General features: G+C 39.3%; 2 protein-coding genes across 2 annotated transcripts; both read left to right on the top strand.

The window, feature by feature from the left end:
- Positions 1-1,074: 1,074 nt before the first annotated feature.
- slc25a25a (solute carrier family 25 member 25a) lies at positions 1,075-8,591 on the top strand. The gene is made up of 10 exons (XM_038704442.1): positions 1,075-1,236; positions 2,909-3,035; positions 3,167-3,254; positions 3,363-3,474; positions 4,967-5,125; positions 6,015-6,167; positions 6,286-6,393; positions 6,519-6,686; positions 7,025-7,175; positions 7,578-8,591. Exons 1-10 carry the CDS (start codon positions 1,075-1,077, stop codon positions 7,760-7,762), a joined length of 1,413 nt encoding a protein of 470 aa, XP_038560370.1. The 3' UTR covers positions 7,763-8,591.
- Positions 8,592-10,857: 2,266 nt separating this feature from the next.
- Positions 10,858-17,952, top strand: LOC119892259 (palmitoyltransferase ZDHHC12-B-like). Its single transcript, XM_038704441.1, has 5 exons — positions 10,858-11,180; positions 12,416-12,549; positions 12,939-13,028; positions 14,580-14,746; positions 16,314-17,952. The coding sequence occupies exons 1-5, from the start codon at positions 11,084-11,086 to the stop codon at positions 16,627-16,629; spliced, it is 804 nt and encodes a 267-aa protein (XP_038560369.1). The 5' UTR covers positions 10,858-11,083; the 3' UTR covers positions 16,630-17,952.
- The last annotated feature ends 3,751 nt before the right edge of the window (positions 17,953-21,703 follow it).

Genomic DNA, 21,703 nt, shown 5'->3' with positions numbered 1-21,703 from the left:
CAGCAAACGAAACTTCCTTTGGGATAATAATAAAGTTGAAGCTTAATAGTTAATACTGACACATAAAGTAGGCTCTATACATTTTTTCAGGTAGGCCTATTAAAAACTAAATGTTTTCATGCAAAAAAAACCCCCAACACAAACAAATTATGATTTCCTCAAAGTGTGATAGCTTATCTAAAAGTTGTATTCCAGCCTGTTTCCTCCAACAGCTTCATCTGAGCAAGCCTAAAAGTTACACCTTTGTTTTTATTTTACCTGACACAGCAAGAGAAAAACAGGCTATTTTGGAAAAGTAGATATGCAGACACATTTCATAACTTGTAAACCTGGAACAGTTTAATGTGTTCAGTTTCATAATAGAAATTGAACACAGATTCTGTTTTCAGTTCGTTTTGAAATGTGCTATAAAGAAAGACATGTTGTTATTCGCCTTTTCCTTCTCATCATTAATAATACAATTCATTGTTTATTCTATTTTTATTTCATCTCTTTGTGTCCCTTTGTTGAAATGAATGTCTTTTTTGATTTGGTTTGTCAGTCTTTATTTTTTCTTGACTTTGTGTTATTTGTAAGTTGTTTATCACAGAATGATATAAAGTCCATCATTATTAATATTATTATTGTCATTATTTCAGCAGCTGGTGTCCTATCCGTGGAATAACTACTTATTATTGTCACGGCAGCTGCTCTGTCACACATCCCGCCAAGCAGCACCTGTGTCCGCGTCTGTCACAGTTTGAATGAAACAAAAGCCGTGATTGGTCAACCTTTCACACATTCCTAACGCACAAAGAGGGCGGGGTCGAGCTGACACCTTCAGGCACCTTCAATGGGCCGCCTCAGCGATTGGTCAGTAGTAAAATGACGTTACGTTGACGTCATGATACCGGCGGGCCAGCTTCAACAGCCAATGATGGTGAGCTGTTCCAGGAAGGGGCGTGACTCTTTTGCCGTTCTTTAGACGCCGGCGTTTTCTTACCGGCATTTCAGTATTACACCGAAAAGGACAGACAACGTCGTGTGTTATTTATTTATTTATTGTAGTTTATTTTAAAGTTTCCGGAGCCAAACATGCTCAGCCTTTGCCTTTACGTCCCCGTGTCTAACTTAGACCCGATTGAAGTGGAATATTTTGAGTCTAATGGACTGCCGTCGGAGCTGAAGTCTCTCTTTAACAAATTGAGCGTGTTCCTTCCGTCCCAGGAGTTTTCAACCTATCAAAGATGGCGAAAGGTAAGAATAAAATCTCTCTAATGTACCTTTTTTATTTCTGTTAATGTCAGAATCTATTTAGCACAACCCGCTTCTTTGAATCCCATTACTCTTGACCTTCACTAAATCCCCGCATTCGCGTGCGTAGTAAAAAGCCTTACGAGTAGGCCGCAAAGCAGACCGGTGCGCCGGCTTCTAGAAAAGTACTAAGTTAAAAGTCTTTAAAACGTAATGATTGCTACAACGTAGTTTATTTTAAAGGACAATCAGTTGTTGTCCATCTAATCTAATTGCCAGGACACTTAATAACTGACCGGTAAGACTGCCATTCATTTTACAGTGTGCTGCGTTTTTCCAGTGAATTTCGAAAGTTCCAGAAGTCAGTATCTGCTGCGGTCTCTTTAAGGTGGACGGAGTTCTTGCGTTAAAGCACGAATTGTATCATTCATTTTTATAAAGTTTTGAAATGCAAATGTCTGAAACTGGTCATGCATTACATTTCTAGACTAATGTCTTTGCACAGACTGTGTGTATTTGCAGAATGCACACAGAATTATAGCTGCTTTTTTTTTCTTGTTCTGCTGTAACATTGCTCTGCCGGAGATTTTATCTTACTACTTACACACCCCATCCACATGCGCCTTTCTTCAATGGCCGAGTGAACCTTTTCCTTTCTGTGCCAAAAGAATGCACTGGGCTGTGACTCATGCTCCATCTGCAAAGTGGACACTGACCTATAGCTGACCTGCCAGAAAGTACAGTTCAGAAACTGCTGTATCTGGTTCATGATCTGTTGGCAATGCAAGAATATTCAGTAAACATTATTTCTGTGACAACAAATCATCTTATGCCTCCAGCAAAGTCAACTTCCCCATTTTGTCAGAGCAGCTGCAACAGTTTTTGAATTCTCTCTGGGATTTCAGGAGAAGAAATGCTGAACAAGCGTGTCCCCACCAGTTTTTATTGATAACATTTGTGACATGACATTGCCCTTGTAACCATGCTATAAGTCACACTTGTGAGCTGCAGGAGAGATCAGAATGTCCTGCATGTGTCTAACTGTGTGACCGTCATATGACTGCACTGTGAGCGGGTCAGGTATCGGCACTGGCCAGCAGGCTGGAGGATTGCCGGTGTCCTCGTCTCATTTTAGCTCGGGTGGTTTGAGTTTAGACTGGATTAAAACAGTTGGCGGGTCGACCTGCAGTTGAAGTCAAAGATAGACCATGGTGTTACTACCTAATTACCCTGTCCTGGAGGAACAGATGTCATTCAAGACATCCAAGAGCACTGCGGCTTGGCAAATGGGTGATAAGGCTGTCCTGCGTGGTCATGAAACGGAATCCGGTGTACCTTTTTTCTCCTGTCATATTCAGTGCTGCGGGACTGGCATACAGTACATTTCAGAACTTGTTGTGCATATTTCCTGAGCACTGTCAAATTGTTTAATATGTCAGCGCATATGACTCATCTGCATACCACTGAAAGGTTGCTGCTGCTGTGGTTTCTCTCTGAAGCTATATAAAACAGTGTAATACCACATTGTATTTGCATCTTTGATAATAAAATGTAATTCTTAGTCCCTGAACAACCCTCATTATTCAAACTCTATGCTGTCCTCTTATCTGACTTAAATAAGAGTACCATGTCTCATTGTGTGGGGGTTTTTTATTGTTTTGTTTTTTCCTTGCAGAAAACCCCCAAAAGGGAAGAAAATGACTCTGGTGGACAGCTGGACTTTGAGGAGTTTGTTCATTATCTACAAGACTGTGAGAAAGATCTGAAGCTCGTGGTGAAAAGCCTCGACAGGAAGAATGCAGGTATGAGGCGCTGCCCCGGTTTTGTTTGCAGATATGCTACTGCTCGCTTGATTCATCTTTCACTTTGTGTCCGTAGTTCACAATTACAGTATGAGATACTATTTCTTACACCTTGTCTTTTTCCTTTTAAGGCCATGTCGATCCCAAAGAGTTCATGCAGTCTCTTCAGGACCTCGGTGTGCATATTTCCCCGCAGCAGGCGGAGAAAGCCCTTAAGAGGTAATTTCATTCGACCATCTCATCCACTGCAATGTTGGACTGTTGAATTAAGGAGCTCTATCTTAGTTTCACTTGTCTTTTTTTTTTTTTTCTTTCTTTTTAATAAAGCATGGATAAGAACGGAATGATAACTATCAGCAGTAAAGACTGGAGCAACTACCCCATGGTGGAGAAGACTGAGAACATTCCTGAGATTATCCTCTACTGGAAACACTCCACGGTTAGTTCAACAGTCTGCTTTGGAACCACAAGTTCTGCCCAAAACGGCAACATGTGCTAAACTGTAACAATCTTGCTCTTTGACAACCAGAACTCAAACAGGGAAGATCTGTATCAATAGTTTGACTAATATAAAGTAATGTGGAAAGAGCTAGAAAATGCCACTGTCGGTATCAGAAGGTGATGTTGCATAATTTTTTAGGTCAGATAATGGTATCGGGGCATCCAGTGATTGTATTGCTCAAGCTGATCAACAACTAATCAAAGTGCACAGAGCGTTGCACCTTCCTCCTATCTGAAAAGCAAATTCTCGAAAGGCTCAATCAGAACAAGCCGTGCGTCATCAATTAAGCTCTATTAGACTATGAAAGGAATTGGTGCCATTCTGGGAGGATTATGTCTGAAGGGTTTCAGTTTGTCTAGCCGTTATGTAAAAGGGAGTCGGCACAGGTGGAGACTAAAGTTAATACAGTGCAGCTCCTGTAGGTGATACAGTGTGGTCTAAGGTGTCCTAGTTTCTTCAATGCTGTGCCGTCTAATGAGTCTAGCAGCCTTGTCTTGACGCTGACTGGCTGAACCAGGACCAAGAATAGAGCTGGAGTTGCCCCTCCTGGGAGGCCAAGCAAAATGCAGCCGAATTGCTGATGAGAGACGAGTTGCTTGCGAAAAAATGCTTGAACTCTGTCTGGTCACAAGTTTAATCTCCCAGTGCAGAACCAGTGTGTCCACCGAACCAGCTACTTGTGATGAGGAGGCTGTTGATATCGTCTAATTAGGACAGGGCAGTAAATGAGCTGTTTAATCAGATCAACATTTTGTTGTCAGAATGAGATCTAAAGCAAACTCAAATTATTTAGAAAGTAGATTGTCAATCAGGTTGTGAGACAAACTTAAATTTCCCTGTTTGATATTATAAGTTCCTACCTAGTTATTGAAATTGACACTCCTGTTAAAGGGGACCAGAGATGGCAGAGATCCAAAGCTGCAGTGATAGACCGATCCAGTTATAACGGGTCTGCGTCCTGCTCCTGACCTAGATCATTTTGAAACATCGTTATGGACCTGCACCTTTGCCCTTTGCCTGTGGAGGCTCGTTTAAAATTATGGCTTAAATTTCAAAACTGTGTGTTCATGATAATCCAGGTGTGAAATCGAACCTGGTTTTCACTGACAGTTTGACCTTTACTGTGGCAGGAGACTCTGACTCATAAAACCACAATCATGTGCTGCTAACAAGAAAGACTTTTACTGACTAACTGATGTTTGATAAAGAATGGGAACTTCAAGTGACAGCAGCTGGCAGTGAAGACAAACAATACAGAAGTTCAACTAAACATCCAGATGACATTAACATTTTCTTTGTCATGTCTCCTGAAGTGAAGGGAGGCTTCTAGGCCATCTTCTGACCTCGACTAAAAGTTATTGGGTTTTCGTGGAAGCATTTTCAATATCTACTCTATTCCTAATGATTCATGTCTCTCTCTCTCCGGCAGATATTCGATGTGGGTGAGAACCTGATGGTGCCTGATGAGTTCACTGTAGAGGAGAAGCAGACTGGAATGTGGTGGAGGCACCTGGTTGCTGGTGGAGGAGCTGGAGCGGTTTCACGGACGTGCACTGCGCCGCTGGACCGGCTCAAAGTCATGATGCAGGTAACACGACCAAATCAAGCTTTTATGGCACTGAAGTGGGGAAAGTGTGTCCAAGTTTCCAGACCTTGGGGATATGGAAACTGGACAGATTGTGTCGGGGACGTTGTGGAAACTCTTATCTTACTATTTGTTCTAGGAGAGTATGATCATCTGCTTGTAGGTGAAATGACCCAGTTCTCAGCTGTTTTGCTTAGCTACCATGACATAATGTACATTATGCTGAAACCTCCCTGAGATTTAAACTCCAAAAATACATTTTGAATAAGATAATGTGAATGAGCATGTCCTTGAGGCCACAGTTTTCTTTCGTAACCGCATATGGCAAAATCAGTTAAGAGACTTTGAAGAAATTGCTCAAGAGTGAGTTATCTAATGACCATAAACAAGTTAATGTTTAATAGACGGTGTGTAAGAGATGGGGGCCAGAGTCTGTATGTGAAAGCCAGGCCACACTGCCGACCAATGACTGCTCACACAGGGTCATCACACCCTCGACTGCGTAAACCTGACAGTCGTGTGTTGAAGGCCTACCTGTTCAGATTGAGGATCTGTGTCAACGGCTCTGATTTGCGTCAGTTGCCAGGTGGAGAGTCGACTTTGAAACAATCTTGTTGACTTTGAGCCCCACTGATTAGGAACTGTGTGTTTGGGTTTGTATTTATCAACTCATTGAACAGACCTAGTTGGCCTCATTTTTAGGTCAAAAGAAATCCTGGCCTACATGGCACCGTGCTTGGTTCCTCCCAAAATTCAACTGCCATCTTAATTAGTTCACTGGCCATTAAAATAAAGTCAGATCTCCAAGTTGTAGCTGGTTCCCTGTCAGACAGAAGTTTAGGATAGTTTATTTCCATCACACTGATTTTTATATATAATGTGTTCTTCTCAGGTTTATGGATCCCGAACCAACAACATGTGCATCATGACCGGGCTGACGCAGATGATCAAAGAGGGTGGTATGAGGTCGTTATGGCGAGGTAATGGTGTGAACATCATCAAAATTGCCCCAGAGTCTGCCCTTAAGTTCATGGCATATGAGCAGGTATGACCAGTAACTTTTTCTTTTGAATTTTAACTCTATAAATGTATAACTTATGACTCTTAGTATTTTTGACATCTGTTTACTAATATGTGTTTTCTTTCTCAATTGGTTTCTCCAGATTAAACGTTTAATCGGTAGCGATAACAAGACTCTGACCATCTTGGAGCGATTTGTTGCCGGATCTCTGGCTGGAGTGATCGCCCAGAGCACAATCTACCCCATGGAGGTGATTTATCAGTTTAACTGGATCTATTCTAAAAATAAAAAGGCACTAGATTACTGTATTGAGGTTTCCTCAAGACTTTTACAGTTAAATGAAACTGACATTTTCTTTGCTTAATCTTTCCACAGGTCCTGAAAACTCGTCTTGCTCTGAGGAAGACTGGCCAGTACTCTGGTATCTCGGACTGTGCCAAGCAGATTTTCAGGAAAGAAGGACTTGGCGCATTTTATAAAGGCTACGTCCCCAACATGTTGGGCATCATCCCCTACGCGGGCATCGACCTGGCAGTGTATGAGGTGAGGAGTCACTACTACACACACCAACGGTTTTCTTGCATTCTTTAACCTTAATGGTTAAAGAATGCATACAGTTTGTATTGTATCACCCTGCTAATAAACTCAACACATAGCTTACTTATTGTGACTCTATGTTTAACCTCTTCACCTGCAAATTCACCAGACTTACAGTTTTTTACTTCTCACACTGAGTTACAAGTGTTCAAGCAAATAAAAAAAAAACACTGGCACAAAACTCACGAGTTGCATAACAGAATCTGACCAAATGACAGCCGCATACACAAACCTAGGATAATAGTAGAATTTGCTCCTTCTCATCTCATACTTTCCCCCCTCAGACACTGAAGAACAGCTACCTGCAGCAGTACGGCAGCAACAGCACAGACCCCGGCATGTTCGTCCTGTTGGCTTGCGGCACCGTGTCCAGCACCTGTGGTCAGCTCGCCAGTTACCCTCTGGCTCTGGTCCGCACCCGCATGCAAGCCCAAGGTGAGGCCTCTACTCCTGAAATACTGTGCTTCAACAAAACTAATGCATATTTGAAAAAATACTCACATTGCTGACTATGCAATTTATTGCCTAGATATTTCGTGTCTTCATACTACAGAAAATTGTGGTGGTGGTAGTACACACTTACTTGAAATGTAGACTTTAAAAAGTTTATTAAAGAAGTAGCAGCTCCTTAAAGGGCCACGCCTATTATGTTCCTGTGGTAAGGGAGGATACCTCATAACTGTGGTATCAGAGGTGGATGACATGATTCAGTCATTTGTATTGGCCAATAAAAAGGCAGATACTGACCTGATACATTTATGGTCAAACATGCAGCTCATAACCATTCCATCATCTAAGTGGTAACCTGTTTTTTTTTTTTTTTTTTAATCTTTGCAGCTGCGACAGGCGGCAGCCAGCAGGTGACAATGACGGGACTCTTCAAGCAGATCTTGCAGAATGAGGGCCCGACTGGGCTCTACAGAGGCCTGGCCCCCAACTTCCTCAAAGTCATCCCCGCTGTCAGCATTAGCTACGTGGTGTACGAGCACCTGAAGACACACCTGGGCGTGACATCACGCTGAAACACCCCCTCTCATTGTCCAGTTACTTCAGAGCGTGAAGTGACCCTCACCCCCTCCCACCCAAACACCACTACCCCTGTCTCCCAGTGGTCATGCTAGAGAATCCCAGGGACCTTTTGGCCCCTCTGAGGGTTCGTGTAGTCGTCTCATTCTGTGAATGTCAGCTGATGAAAGGACACTGAAAGTTGGGAAAGCCAAGGTGGAGGATATGGACTCTGTGAGCTCAGGTTGTCGGGACTGCTGCTATTTATATTTTAAATAAGTTGCCGAGTAACATGAGGAATGTAAGTGATTCTAAATCGAGGACCAAATGTTTGTGCTCTTCCTGCCATTTGTGTTTTGGTGCCTGAGCAAGAGTCAAGGTGTGGTTTTTTTTTTTTTGGTTTTTTTTTGGTTTTTTTTTCTCCATGTTTTGACATTTAAAGCTTTGATCAGTCAGTTGAAGATGCATCGCTAGCACTCGTGTGGCGTAACTACTAAAAACTCTCATTCAGATAGTTTTTACATGGCAGATAAAGCATTAATAAGCTCTTAAGTTTTATTGTTTAACGGTTCTGCCTGTAGGAATAAATAATTGTGTTCCTAAATGAGAGGATTTTGCACATGCGAGTTTGATGGCTTTTCACCCTGTCCTGAATGAATGATTAGGATTTTCTGAATGACACTAGTGTATTTATTTCCATCCATCATGTATTTATTTTATTGTCTAGAAGACAGGAGGTATAATGTTGCATGTTTTCTGTCTGTAGAGCCAAATGTGTGATTTTTAGCGAACACCAGGCAACAGCCTTATCATGTGGCTATCAAACACTAAATGTAGTTGTCTGGTGAAATGCTGAAAAAGGGGTTGGAGTTCACACTCATGAGTCACTGCTGCTGTTTGAGCAACTGAAATGTTTGTGCAAATAGCTTCAGATTATGTATACATGTCTTAATGTTCACTTCAGGTTTAAGAGCAGATTGTTTAATTTGCAGAAGAGCACATGTTTTTTATATATATATATATATATATATATATATATATATATATATATATATATATATATATATATATATATATATATATATATATATATATATATATATATATATATATATATAATATATATATATATATATATATATATATATATATATATATATATATATATATATATATATATATAATATATATATATATTATATATATATATATATATATATATATATATATATATATATATATATATATATATAAAAATAAATAAAATGACGTAATGCACTTTAATCAATGCTGGAAGGGTCTCTGAATAAATGTCGTTTCAATTCAGGTATTAAGATTTAATTCTTTTCAAAAGAATAAGTTTTAGTATTGTTTTAATGGACCATTTTGATGCAAATAAATACAAATTCTTGTAATTATGGAGTCCGTCTTCCCTTTGTACAGAATTGAGCAGATTTAAAGCACTGTAATTTGTCCACTTCAACCACAAACTACAGCAGCTTCTTACATATTCAGGGACAAAGGAACTATCAGTGAAATCAGCTGGTGAGAAGTGACAGAAAATTTGGAAATATGATTTTCATGCGCATTATTTTCCCAACATACAGGTCAAAGTGCCATTGCATGTGACCAAGGAAGAAGTGGCGTTAGTTCGGGGCTTTTTAATATTGTGCAGTATTTTCATCTATGATAAATGTATCCGTAACTAATTGGTATTTAAGGAAGGCACAAATTGTTTTCTCATTTATACTCTGCTGATTGTTACACTATCCGCACTATAGGTCGCATGCCAACATCCAAGTTGGAATCGCTAGAGCTCAAAATCATGTTTTCACATACAAGATGTTTTGTTTTGTTGCATAACAAACATGAATATATATATAAAAAAGCACTGCATGTGAAGAAGCATAAATAGAAAATAATGTCCCACTCAGTATTCGCCCTGACCAAACCAAACAAATATGGATGCTTCTCAGACAGTTTGGTGTAATCTCTTTTCCATTTCTACCCTTCATCCCATATGACATGAACAGGAAGAAATTAGTTGTAATCGAGGTTTATTGTTAGAGCTGCATTTAACAAACTGAGATCGCCCAAATAGCAAAAAGCACCATTTTTTTTCTACCTCCATTAGTGATGTTGAGCCATGCAGATTTGACATGTCTGCATTCAGCGGTGGGCAGTAATTCTGTTACTTGTATTTTAAATACAAGTATTTGTTTTTGACAGGGCTGAAAATATTGTAATTTAGTTATTTAGCTGACACATTTGATCCAAAGTGACTTACTGTTGCTATAGATGTCAGAGGTTGCAAGCCACTGCACAGCAACTAGGGGTTGTGTGTGCTCAAGGACACATTTGCGGATCGTAATGGGAATCAAACCCAGGTCCCCCACACCAAAGGTGTGTGTGTCTTATCCACTGTGCCAATAGCCAACAAGTAAGAAGATACTTTAGATTGGAATAATTTTGTATTTTCAAAAGCCTTTCTCCATTATTCATAAAACATTTGAGAACATTTGATGGGAATTATTTCTCTGGTATCAATTCCTTTCTAATAAAACGTTTTGACAGTGTGTTCTGTGAATTATTCTTTGGGGACACTTTTGTTCTAATACACCTCCACTGGACTGGGTGGTGGCAGAAATAGCAGAGACGTGTTTTTTTGGCTAACCTTCACATACAGTGAAGAAACAAGTGAAACATTACTTTGCTGGAGAACAATGTCTCTTTCAGCTAATCAGCTGTTCCTAGAAGCTTTCTCCCTCTGGACAGAGATAAAAGACAGACTAGCTCTCTGTACATACAAATAAATCACAAAAATAGCTGACTTATTAAACAGTGTGGTTTAGTTTGTGCATGTTTTCATATTTCAGTAAATTTGCATGATTATTTAGTGACATTGAAAATGTTTTTACATTCTTACATTGTGGAGATTATAGGCCTAGATTTAATGCAAAACAGAAAACAGCAGATACTAACAGGATGGGATTAGACACTGAACAGTAAACAGTGTTGTTATATAACGTTAGCTGATTTAGGATTACTGTTATTATAAGTCGTTTGACTTTTAGCACAGGGTTCAGTTCACACATTAGTTTGTCCTACGCAGACTTCCTTATCAAAACACGGAAGCTGGATATAATGCGCATTTAAGACTGTAGTTAGATACAGTATTGTTTTATAAATTCCACATTTATTTCCTAGCATAGTCAGAATGTATTCAACCTAAGTGTCGTACGGATAACCACCGTAGGTATGTAGTAAAATTAGCTAACGTCTCTGTAAATACTTAACGTGAGCTAGCTGCTTAGCAGCGGTGAGTGAAATAGATTAAAATGGGGAAGAACATGTTTAGGACCGGGTTTCTGGTTCGGGCCGCACACACCCTGCTAACCTGGGTTATAACCCTCATATTGTGCCTGCACAACACCGGTAAGTTTGTTCAAACTGGGACAGGTTGTATTCTGGTTCAGTGGAGGGAGATTACACTATCTGAAAGCCCTGACAACAGATCACATTGTTCCTCAAACAACAGTTAGACAGGACAATGATAAACAGAGTATTTAGAGATAGGGCTGTTCCAGCTCCAGGTTCCATAACTATCTGGATAGTCCTGAATGCTGGATTATATTTATGCTCCGTGTTGTTTGATATGTATTTATTGATGTAATCATGTTTTTAACTCACTTGGAAAAATATCTTTGTGAGACTTTCACCTGGTTACATAAAGGAACAGACACAAGCCAACACCAAGGAAATGTGTGTGCTTGAGGTGGAGATTAAAATTAAAATGAAAGGGGTACTCCAGAGATTTAGCATTGCACTTCCATAAAGGTGGGACAGACATGAAAATAGGATCGTAGCCGCAGAGACCAAGATATAGAAGATACTAGAGAAACTGTTTTCACAGGCATCGGTGGAGGGCTGGGCAATAAAACAATAATTATTATAATATCATTTTGTTTAATGTTCAAGATAATATATTAATATTATATTATAATTATATTATAATATAGTAAAAAAATTTTAATTTAAATCATTTGAATCATTTGATATTTAATTTGTTTAGGAAAAGGGACTGAAAAATTATTTACAAATCATATTTGTTGGAAAAAGATTTTATCACAATCATTTTGAATGTTCTCCCTCAGATTTTTTAAGTGATCCACTGTTTGACATCAAGTGTTTGTTCCGACCATAAAGAGAAGTTTAAAACCCCAAGTAACCATCTGACTTTCACTCAGGAACAAAAATCAGCCTTTAAACTTGAAAGAATTAATGATTTGACATTTATCGTGATAATTATCGATATCGAATGGTAAGAAATGTTTTTATCGTGATAACATTTTTGGCCATATCGCCCAGCCCTAGTGGAGGGCCTCTTTAATATCATTATATGAGATAGCATAATCATCCTGGTGTTTGGTTATTGTAATATTGTGATGATGATACAGCTTTAATGTTGTCTTTTCCTGGTTCTGCAAGTCTGTATTAAAGTAAATACAATTTTCTGAGCTTATCTGACCGTTCTAGCTTACTAAGTAACTGATTTTATATTATATAGAAGCACCTAAAGTCATATCCACAATATCATTCATTGTCTCGGTTTTAAAACATATTTGGCTAGTTTAGCTCTCTTATGTGTTTGTGTGTGTGTGAATGTGCAGATTTGCGGCAGTGTGAGGAGCGAGGAGAGCTGTTGCTGCCGGTTCTGTTCTTCCTCCTGGTCGTGCTGTCGGTGGTGCTATACTTTGCTGTTTCTTTAATGGACCCTGGCTTTGTTCTCACTGACACTGTCCAGGTGAGACTGACTAACAAAACCCGCACCACAAAAGCCAAGCAGACACATGTGTCATGAAAACTGTGTGTATTTTTGAGCATTTATTGCTCCAAGATGGTTACTGTTCAAACAGCTGACTCTCAGACCTCAAATGCTGGAGCTTTCCACCAGCTTATATTATCACTTTGTATGTTCAACTACACTATGTTCACTGTGATGGAACATGTTGTCACACTATCATATTTTAAAGTCTGTGAAAGTTTTGAAATGTATGATAACCAATAGGTGCTTACAGGGTAGGAATTAATCTAGAAACCTAAACTATACCATAGAAAATGGTCAGTGGTGATGGTTTTTAGTAAATGGGATGGTGTGTGTGTGTTTGACCCACATCAGTCTGTGTTGCGCAGGGCGTTCAGGGTTCAAATGAGGAAATGGAGTTGATGATTCCTGAGACTTCAACCCCTCGGCTGCGGCGCTGTGGATACTGCCTGCTACAGGTACAGGTTTCATCACAAGTTGTATGCTCTCTGAGCAAGTCTGTATAGTCACATATTTGTATATTCTGTTTCCTTTTCAACTCAAACACAGATTTCCTTTTTCTTCTTGTTGTGTCTAAAACACTTGAGACACATTTGGCAAAATTACAATCAGACATGTTCACTGTGGTGGAACCTTTTGTCACCCTGATGATACAGATCAGTGCTTTTGAAAAAAAGGCCATATAATGTATTTAAATGTCTTAAATGTGATGTAGAAAAGTATTAATTGTTTTGTCTTGATTGTGAGCTGCAGTACACACCTATAAACTAAAAGCCGTACTGTGGTGACACTGGATTTTGCTGCAGGCGGCTGTTCAATCTCTATGTGGAGTTTCAGTCTGCACCATCATCATTACTGCACTCTACAGTAACTAGGAATTCATTGTGTCATAATGATAAAAATGAATTTAAATGAATTAATAATTGAATTGGTTAATCCACCCATACATTTTCTGCTGCTTATCTGGTACCAGGTTGCTTTAATTTACTTAATTATGTCATTAGGAACTATTCTATTGCTATATGCAGGGAACTAGTGAAAGAAAACGCTGAAAAAATATAATAATATGTCATTCTATTCCCTACTGGTTTTCCAGCTTCCTTTAAGACATTGGCCGGTGTGATCATGAAGCAGGTTTAATACCTGCTTCATGATCACATTGCATTCTGTGTGGTATTGTGGCATTACCCAGTATGCTATACAGCCAACATTGGTAGTTAAAAAAAAAAAAAGACAAGATGAATAGCCTGAAAGACGTGACGAGGGGTTTAACTTTTTCCCTAGTTAGCAGGTCTTCCAGCTTGAGCGGTGAAACCCTTACAAATGGTTCAGAACGCAGCAGCGCGTCTGGTTTTTGATCGGCCCAAAAGAACTCACGTCACTCCATTACTGAGTGACCTCCACTGGCTCCCCGTGGCCTCCAGACTCAGGTTCAAGTCTCTAATGCTTGCATACAGAGTGACTACTGGGTCTGCACCTATCTACCTAAACTCCATAATACAAGTTTACATTCCTTCTCGGCCGCTACGCTCCTCCAACAAACGCCGCCTGGCTCTGCCATCCCTACACACAAAGCAATCCCAGTCCTGGCTGTTCTCATCTGTGACACCACGATGGTGGAACGAACTACCACACGCCATCAGAGCAGGGGTGTCCCTCTCTATTTTCAAGAAGCTCTTGAAAACTCATCTCTTCCGAGAACACTTCCTCTTATAACACCTCTAACTCCTAACCTCTAACATGCACTTCCTGTGCTCTTCTTCGTCTATCCCCTCAATGATCTTGTATTGATTGCACTTATTTCCTTCCCTAGGTATCTACCCCATTGATGTGATATGTAGTATGAACTTACTTACTAGTATGTATTGTCAGCTGTAGATCTGTATTTGATGCTCTGTTAATGCTTGTATGTTGTTCCTCAAATGTAAGCCGCATTGAATAAAAGCGTCTGCCAAATGAGTAAATGTAAATGTAAATAGCACTTCTCTCTCTCTCTTTCTTCCAAGCAGCAGCCAATGAGAGCGAAGCATTGTCAGACATGTAAATGCTGCGTTCGGCGCTTCGACCACCACTGCCCATGGATTGAGAACTGTGTGGGAGAAAGGAACCACCGCTGGTTCATCATCTACCTGCTGGTGCAGCTACTTGCTCTGCTGTGGGCCCTTCACATCGCTCTGTACGTTTGGTGAACGCTGGTCTCCTTCTGTTTAAGATAACTGTCCTTATCTGGTTGAATAGTTGCAGCCTCAGTTTGCTGTCTAATAATGACTCAGTGAAATATTATCACATAGTGACAGTGAACTCTGCTCTGCAGGTTTATCTCTACAATAGTAGGCTGAATTAGGTAACACTTTAGAATAGTAGTAAATTGGTAGAACAATCTCTGCTTAAATTATGTAAACGGGGGCTTTAATGTGCTCAAGTGCAATTTCAACATTCAGGAGACCCTCATGTGTAGAAATCAATCCTGCAGGCTTTTAGTTTAAATGAACTGCTACGAAGCTCTTTGTAGATTGTAGCTTTAGGTATATACACATCTCTTTGAGGCAGAAATAAATTCACTGGTTGGATTAAACATCAATGAACAGAGCCAGATAACTCTTCGATGCATTTGAACAAAATGGCAGACATGAAAGGCAAAGTAGGAACTCTTCCCAAATAAAGTTAAGTCAAACTATGTATTAAAAAAAGCAACACAAGTTGACCAAAGTGCTGCACACTTTTCAAGGCACAGTTAAAAATCTGCAATAAATATACGAATAGAGCAAAACAGGTATTTATATATTTAAACGTTCAATTGTTGGAGCGCTCTTTAATATCAAGAGGGTGGCTGTTTCATAATTTAGGGACTACAACAGCAAAGGGTTGATCTGCCTCTTGTTTCAGTCTAGACTGCAACAGCTTTCATAAAACATCAAAGACCTGGAGAAGATTTGAGGGTTGAAAAGGTCAGAGATGTAAGAAGACCTTAAAAACATTTAATTTAAAAAATCATTTCCGGAAGCCAGTGAAGAGAGGCAAGCACATGGGTGCTGTTGCAGCTGGGAAAAGGAAGACAGACCAATATTATGAACATACTGTATAAGATGTTATGGTCAAGTGATTGGGGCCACCGCAAGGAGCCACAAGAATTCGAGGAGTTTCGAGATGATTAACAGAAGAGGAAAGCATTAAAAAAACCATAACATTACTTTAATTGTTTCAGACTTATCTCTGATCTTTGCCCTCTTTTTCTGGTAAATTAGTCGATAATAAACAGAGTTTGTCTTCAGAATGTTTTCTTCCCTGTTCTATGACCTCTTGTTGTTTTCAGTCTAACAGTACTTAATATTAATACAGCCGTGTCCTTCACTTGATGTTTAACCCAACCTATGAGATTAAGTGCTAGGAATTCATTCATTGATCTCTTTTTGCCCATATATTGCCGACAAATTCTGCATCATTTGCTAGGATTAACAGACCTGCTTCTCATGTCCAAAAATCAAATCTAAATATATGAATGTGATCAACCCTGTCATGAGTCATGAGTGTTAAATCCTCAGGACCAAAAAGTATAATAGATACCATCTATAACCTAAACCTTAACATGTGGTGAGTGATGTGTATGATGATACTTGCTAGGGGTTGTACATAGCTTGGCAGGACACTCAGCCTGTCGGGCATTGTTCTGGGCAGAGAGCACCACTGACAATGAAGACCACCATTGGTTGTATTTCTCTTTAACACTAGTGTGTGTCTTTCAGGTCTGGTATTTCACCTATCGTCACGTGGGAGCTGTGGTTTAGAGCAAACGGGTTCCTGTTGGCAGCGCTGGGTGTTGTTGGTGTTTTCTCGGTGGTGGTGGTGCTGCTGCTGGGCTGCCACCTGTACCTGGTCTCCATCAACTGCACCACCTGGGAGTTCATGTCACGTCACAGGATTTCGTACCTAAAGAACTGCGGAGACGAGCAGAACCCTTTTGACCGCGGACTCTTCTGCAACCTGTGGGATTTCTTCTGCATCTGCAGGACAGTGATGTGGGAGCAAATGTACTACAGAAACAACCCAAACTCGGTCTGACCTCAAACTTGACAGCACGTCACCATTTACACTGAAGCCTAGACACCGCATTAAGGGAAAGAAAATTAATTTCACAACCTTAAAAGCAGATTTCAATTATTTCTCTTCTGGGTAGAACGTAAAACTGAATTGGACCATAACATGTTACTTAACTATCTGTTGCAAGCTGGTCGAGCAGACATACAACCAGACATTAAGCAAATAACCTGCATTCACCTGGTTATAGCTGACTAATTTTTCAATACTGTTGTACCTGATTTTGATACAGATAAAAAAAAATATGATACCTCATTTTGCTAACTTTTACTGCTAGCACATTTTTGTACAACAAAAAAAACATTTTAACCACTCTAGCAGTGATGCCACTGTCTGTTTACTGGTGATGATTCCTAAGGACTTTGGTGTAGGGCTGTCCCCGAATAAGGATTTTCAGAGTCTGCACTTCTAACTGATGCATGGACTCCAAAAAAGGAGTGTTTTCTCTTTAATACACCTTACCTACAAAATGAGAAATATATTCCTCACTCCCTTGCCCAGTTAGTGTCAGTTCAGTGCACATACAGAGCTGCGACCCCATTCTCATTAGCCTCAGCTGTACTGTGGTTTCAATGCTAATTAGCAAATTATACTATTCTTATACACTAAACTGAAATGGATACAAATTTAAATATTATACATGCTTAATATTAGCACGCTAACTTTAGCATTTAGCTAAAAAGCACATTGCAGCCTAGCATAGCTATAAACTCACAACTAGCATCTGGCTGGTGGACCGTAACTTCCCCTTCCTTCACTGTTTGATGACAAGTCCTGAATATTTAGTTAAACTTTGGTCAGGGAAGAATGTGGGGGTTGTTTTGTGCTTTTTATTGTTACTACAGACCCTTTCTGACTACAGTATGTCTTGAAAATGACTCACTGATTCAGTGCACTCCAGGCAACAAGATTGAGAACTTGGGAGTTACCTGGCGTTTGCTGTGTCCACAATCACAGAAATGCAAAAATCCCCCAATATTTTCTGTCTGTTTTGTTGAAAGAATGAAGAAATCCACTCAGTCTGATTGAAACAGTTTTTCCTCAGGTCTGGTCACCACTTTCACTTGTGTTTCTGTTGTTGCCTTGTGAGAGTGGTGACCCAACAATATAACACTAATTGCCTTTATGTATGTTGCAAATAATGTCTTGTACCTTGTAAACTAATTTTACTGTTAAAATTTAATTAACTAGTAGATCTTTACATGCAGAGAAAATATTTAGCAATTTGCATTTGTTCAGTTTGTATTTATTGACAACAAGAGTACATTAAAACACTGATGATATGCATGTTGTTATAGAGTACATCCGTACAGACTGACATTCCTAGTCAGGATGCTTCACATACATAAATACAGTACTGACACATAAGTAACACATAATATTTAGCAGCATAAACTTAAAGTGCTACAGCAGCTAAATCAACACCGGCTGGTTCTGTTAGAGTTGACTAATTAAGCTGACAATCTTATCTGGTGGAGGGTTCAGTATTGCACAGGGACACTTTAGCAGGACACTTGGCCATGAATGGACATACTGGCCTTTCAGGACCTTTCGGTTTCAGGACAGTGGTCCTATTTAAAGAGCAACTTAACACCCCGTTACAGCTCGGAGGCGCCTCCTACACGTATGACATAATTACTACCTCTACATATGGAGGTCAATAAATGACAAAAGAACTGAGTGAGACCTAAAATTCCTGCAAGACAACATTTGAGAGCATGTGAGCACAGATTTATACGAGCACAGTCAGTTTTGTGCACAAGTGACTAACAGATGTTTTGAGCCTGAAAGATCTGCGATGGACTGGTGACCTGTCCAGGGTGTACCCTGCCTTTCGCCTGATGTCAGCTGGGATTGGCTGCAGCCCCCCGCGATCCTGTACGCAGGATAAGCAGTTGACGATGAATGGATGGATGGAACCATGGATGTATTAGAGTAAAGAGATACTAAGACCCACTCAGTTAACAAAAAGGTTTTCTAGCTTCCACGTTGTGCAGCCCACTGCACATGTTCATTACCGTTTCTCGTACTGGCCCTGCCCCTTTGTTCCTGCTTGGCCCACAGACTTACAGTGAGATTTACCTTTGCAGCTTGAGCTGTCCAATCAAAAGTCTCTTTTATAATGTTGGTCTATGGGGAAAGTAAGATTTGACCTTTTATTTATTTTTTGTTGCAGTAGCGGAAACTCAAACTAATGTATTTGATTTGACCCGGAAGCGTCACACTGTTAGACACCTCCATCCACTTTCAAAACAAAATCCAGTGGCAGTGACATATGAGACTGAGCAATATTTGCATTATTTTAAAAATCAAAATTAGTTTATATTAAATTATTAAAGGTATGTTTCATATGCTCGCAAAGTCACACATTTCTAAGTCATCATGACAGAGAAATTGTCTTAATAAGTCATGACCCTAAAAAGGATATGGGCACATTCAGCTGAAGTTTACACTGACCACAGACACAGAAATGAGGGATTGGCCACTCAAACCTGATTTTTTTGTTTTGTGCTCACTCAGTTTTTTTGTCACATATATTCACTTCCATACAGATGCACTTCAGCCACTGTTTTACAGTCTCAATCTCTTTTCAAATTCCAACTATAAACAAGAATTACACACATAACTATGGTCTATGCCTTCTAGATGACGGCCTGAGACGATATGTAATACCCGGGTTTCCAGCGTTTTTGGCAGTCAGGATTAATGAAACAGAACTCTCCAAACTGCAGAACTCTCCAAAAGATTTCTGTCTGTATACGGTATATCTTGATTGGGTGAATGTGAAGTTGCCTAGTTCTCTGGGGCACAAGAGTACAATAATATTAACTTTTATTTTCTTTTACATCTTTATACAAGACATTATCACCTATTTTTTAGTCTAGATGACAGACTTACTGTCATGGACACTAAAGATTGGGACTTGATCGATTAATAGTATAATAAAATATACATATTACTAAATACTAAAAATACTAATTCTAAGTTGATTTAGTGTTAAGTTACTCTTTAAATTCCCCTGTCTAATTTTTATATAGGGCCCAATAGATCCCCCAGCTCTCCAGTAGTGCTGATGTTTTTGAACTCAGCTGTGAGTTTGAAAATATCAAAAATGGGTCCACTTCAACAAAATCAGGGCATGCATCTTCAAGCTTCGTCCCTGCCGCTCCTCTTCTTCCTCTTCTGTTATTGCACTGACATCATTAGAGCTTAGTATCACAGAATATGATTTGCTAAATTCAAAATACAGATATTTCCTTAATATTATGGCTATATTAGATTCTCTATGGCTTCTTTTATACTGCTAGCAATTACAGGATTTCTAGTGCCTAGTTCACCATGGTGCCATGCACTTCTACTGTTGTAACAGAAAACAGTTGCTCAGGAGGAGACTGATGTGTGAATGCGCACGTCTTTGCTATGAGGGAATGACTAGACAAATACACAAAACATTTCCATGTTGGATTGAACATCTTTTAAAAAAGGCTTTTAACCAGAAACTGGGTTAGCTTTGTTTCTTTTGTTTGGTCAAGGCAGTGGGCGAAGCCTGTCACAGTGATGCATAGAAACGGCAGCACATACTGTACCTCTGAGGGATAAATATCCTAAATAAATATAATAAGCAAAGGCCACAAAGCGAACTGAATCTGTCTCCAATACACAGGATGCTTGAAGAGGCTACGGCTGGTTATTAGTTTCAAGAATGACATTGGTTTATTACAAAGGCAATAATGTTTTTTTTAAAAAGGAAATAGGTAAATGAAGTTAATTTATGTGTTGATGACCAAGAACCTATCATTTCATTGCTTATACATGTTTAGCTAATACATTATTTATCTAGCAAATTGTGATGTCTGATTTGCTTTCCATCACTGTCTTGATGAGAAATGTTTTTATGCTTTATGTTTTGTCAAATGTTTCTACAAAATAGTCCTTAAAATTTTACATTTACCATTGTTGGAATAATAAACTTGAAATTTATTAGCAGGACACTAGTAGAGGTTAGCGTTAGCATATTAACATCAGCAGCTAAAGGAGACAGCGTAGCCGAGTAACAACCTAGCTAGTTTGGTGAGTTGGTTAACTAAGCTGCCATTGTAAACGTTTTGGAATAGAGACTGTAATAGCCCGACCAATCCTGAATTATTGAGACTGATATTTTGATTTTAAAAAACTGATAACAATTTTTTTTAAACACCTCATGAATTTGTTGTTTAAACAACTGTAACCAAGATATGTACATATTTTACTTGCTGGCTGATATGCGTGCTGATACCGATATATCTGCTGATCTGCAGCGTATTATTCAGCGTTACCAAAATAATAATACAATAGCTCTGCAGTAAATGCTAATTTGATTTGAACCTTTTGTAGTGTTGTTGAGTAAAAAATTGTCTTTCAGTCAGTGTTGTTGGCTGTAGCAAATCTACTTCCCCCTTTGTGTCATTGTTGTTTTCCTATGTGATATTGTGTTGTCATGATTCTTGAGACATTTCTTCTTACCACATTACATAATTATGCCCTGTTTGTGACTGAAGCACCAGAAACTGAGGCAGCCAACACTGCTACACAATATGAGTCAGCATTAGGCTACATGTTAACTTTCAGAGAGGTATGACAATCATCATTTTATATAGGAAACATAAGGCAGCTTACAGGCATTCAGAGTCCAGGCAGTTGCTGCTTTAACTACTGGTGTATCAGATGCAAAATCTTCAAAATCATGTAATTTAGCAAGAAGAAAAGTCGCTGGAATTATGACTTCAAACGGAGGAACACTGGAATGACATGTAACACTGAAAAGCAGGATGTTCCTTAAACTTCAACCCTAAAAAATGACAGACCTCTCTTGACAGTCTTTTACAACAATCAAACAGTATCACAGCTTTATGAAATGTCTTGCATGGCTACTGTAATTTGAAAATTAGTTTTGAAACCCCCTGAATTTGACAGGTACACAGCAAATTATCAAGTGTTGGAGTATTGGAAGGAAACTATCAAGAGGAATAACGTGTAAGGACGAGGTGATGATGTTAAA

The sequence above is a fragment of the Micropterus salmoides genome, unplaced genomic scaffold (genome assembly GCF_014851395.1).
Source record: "Micropterus salmoides isolate LMB-PRFRI ecotype aquatic unplaced genomic scaffold, ASM1485139v1 Ms_hic_scaffold_7, whole genome shotgun sequence".
Classification (NCBI taxonomy): domain Eukaryota; kingdom Metazoa; phylum Chordata; class Actinopteri; order Centrarchiformes; family Centrarchidae; genus Micropterus; species Micropterus salmoides.
The sequence above is the reverse complement of the archived record's forward strand: the minus strand, read 5'-3'. Positions and strand labels throughout refer to the sequence as shown.